Source organism: Prenolepis imparis, unplaced genomic scaffold (genome assembly GCF_030444845.1).
Source record: "Prenolepis imparis isolate NDT839.2.m4 unplaced genomic scaffold, iyPreImpa1.0 SCAF_11, whole genome shotgun sequence".
Classification (NCBI taxonomy): Eukaryota; Metazoa; Arthropoda; class Insecta; order Hymenoptera; family Formicidae; genus Prenolepis; species Prenolepis imparis.
The window spans coordinates 15,468,024-15,469,765 of NW_028141169.1; the positions used below are offsets into that span (position 1 = coordinate 15,468,024).

General features: G+C 43.1%; 1 protein-coding gene across 1 annotated transcript; it reads right to left on the reverse strand.

The window, feature by feature from the left end:
* Positions 1-753: 753 nt before the first annotated feature.
* LOC145943227 (uncharacterized) lies at positions 754-1,344 on the reverse strand. Its single transcript, XM_083050708.1, has one exon. It carries the CDS (start codon positions 1,342-1,344, stop codon positions 754-756), a length of 591 nt encoding a protein of 196 aa, XP_082906834.1.
* Between the last annotated feature and the right edge of the window lie 398 nt (positions 1,345-1,742).

Genomic DNA, 1,742 nt, shown 5'->3' on the forward strand with positions numbered 1-1,742 from the left:
CAGGGGAGCGTACGCCTACCAATGATTAACCTGGTCCGTGTCGACTCCAGAAACAGCCTTTCTTCCGAATGCTCGGAGAGGGCTGTTAGTGAAGGAGGCCATGCCAGACTGGAGAGGTGCAAGCACCAAACCAGATTGAACAGGACCACTGCGAGAGACAACATGCTCGCGGAAAGAAGAGGGATATCGGGATCGCAGCCGGAGATAGACCTCATAGGCTACGAGAGCGACGCCACCATTCCCACGGACTTTTCTCCCGAGATCGAAAAGTTTCAGGAGATGTCCGTGAGCGAGGGGGAAGAAGAGGAGCTCCCCTCCATCCCGATCAAAAGAAGACCGGGGCGTCCCACTACCACCGGGGAATGGGACGAGAAGAAGGAAAGGAAGGCCAAAGAGGCCAAGGAGGAGGATGAGAGAGAGAGAGAAAGCTTAATTTATTGTGCGCTTTGGGACAAGGTCCCCTCAAGCGCGAGAAACAATACAGTAAATATCACAAAATAAGAATATTGAAAATATATACAATAAAACAAAAACATAAATATATGAATGTCGTGTATGGTGTGTCTGTGTGTGTGTGTGTAAAACGTGAGCAAAAGATACGCGTGTATACAGTATTCTTACCAATATGCAACAACTGTGCAGCAAATATAACATATTGCATAAAATATAAATACACAAGAATAGTATTGCTCAAGTACAAGGGCATGCTAGAGAGAGAAAATAGCATTCAATATATGTCAAGTACTACTGTGATTATGGAGACAAATTCTTGAGTAGATGCACATAGAACCTCTGTTTAAAGTCTCCCAACGATTTAACGTTCCTGATCGATGAAGGAATGCTGTTCCAAAGCTTTATCGAAGAAAGCCTGAAAGAACGCTTAAACAGCTCTATTCTGCATTGAGGTTGATGAAGCACGTCCATAGGTGCTCTAGTAGCACGATCCGATGTTAGCACTTTATAGTGGAAGTGCGTATAGAGAAGACTAGGTTGTTTTGTCCTTAGTATATTGTACATCAAGCATCCCACGAAGTAAGTTCTTCTATCGACAATCTTAAGCCAACATAATCTTTTATAATACGGCGTAATGTGTGCATCCCTCCTAACGTTGAAAATGAATCTAATACAGTAATTAATAACTCTGTACAGTTTTAAATTACTCTCAGCAGTCATGTCTGTGTAGGCAGCACAACAATAATCGATGTGAGGGTTGATGAGAGAAGTAATTAGCTTGATCTTGAGAGCCTCAGGAAATAAATGCTTACACAGCTTTAGTTGGTAAAGCACAGCGTGTATCTTCCTTGTCATATTATTGACCTGCTTCTCCCACGATAAATTATTCATGATCGTAACTCCGAGATACTTAACAGATGTTGAGTATTTGATTACCGCGTCCCTCACTCTGCCCAGGAAGAGAAGCTAGATCTATAGCGTTGACAGATCTCGACGTGCCCAGAATCATTGCCTGAGTCTTGTCAGGATTTGAGACTAATTTGTTCCGATTTGACCACTGAAGAACCGCGTCAATGTCCTCATTGACTTTTCGAATAGTGTCAGGTAAGTCTCTAGGCTCACAGTGAATAAACACCTGGAGATCATCCGCATAGTAGTTGTATTTACAGTGTTCGAGCACTCTACCAAAGACAGGTATAGCGAGAAAAGTAATGGTCCCAGGACTGACCCCTGTGGTACTCCAGCATTGATATAGGACACAGATGAAATAATGCCCTCAAATTTATCTC

What these genes read in the sequence shown, in the direction of transcription:
- LOC145943227 (XM_083050708.1), bottom strand. Translation starts at nt 1,344, where the DNA reads ATGAATAATTTATCGTGGGAGAAGCAGGTCAATAATATGACAAGGAAG.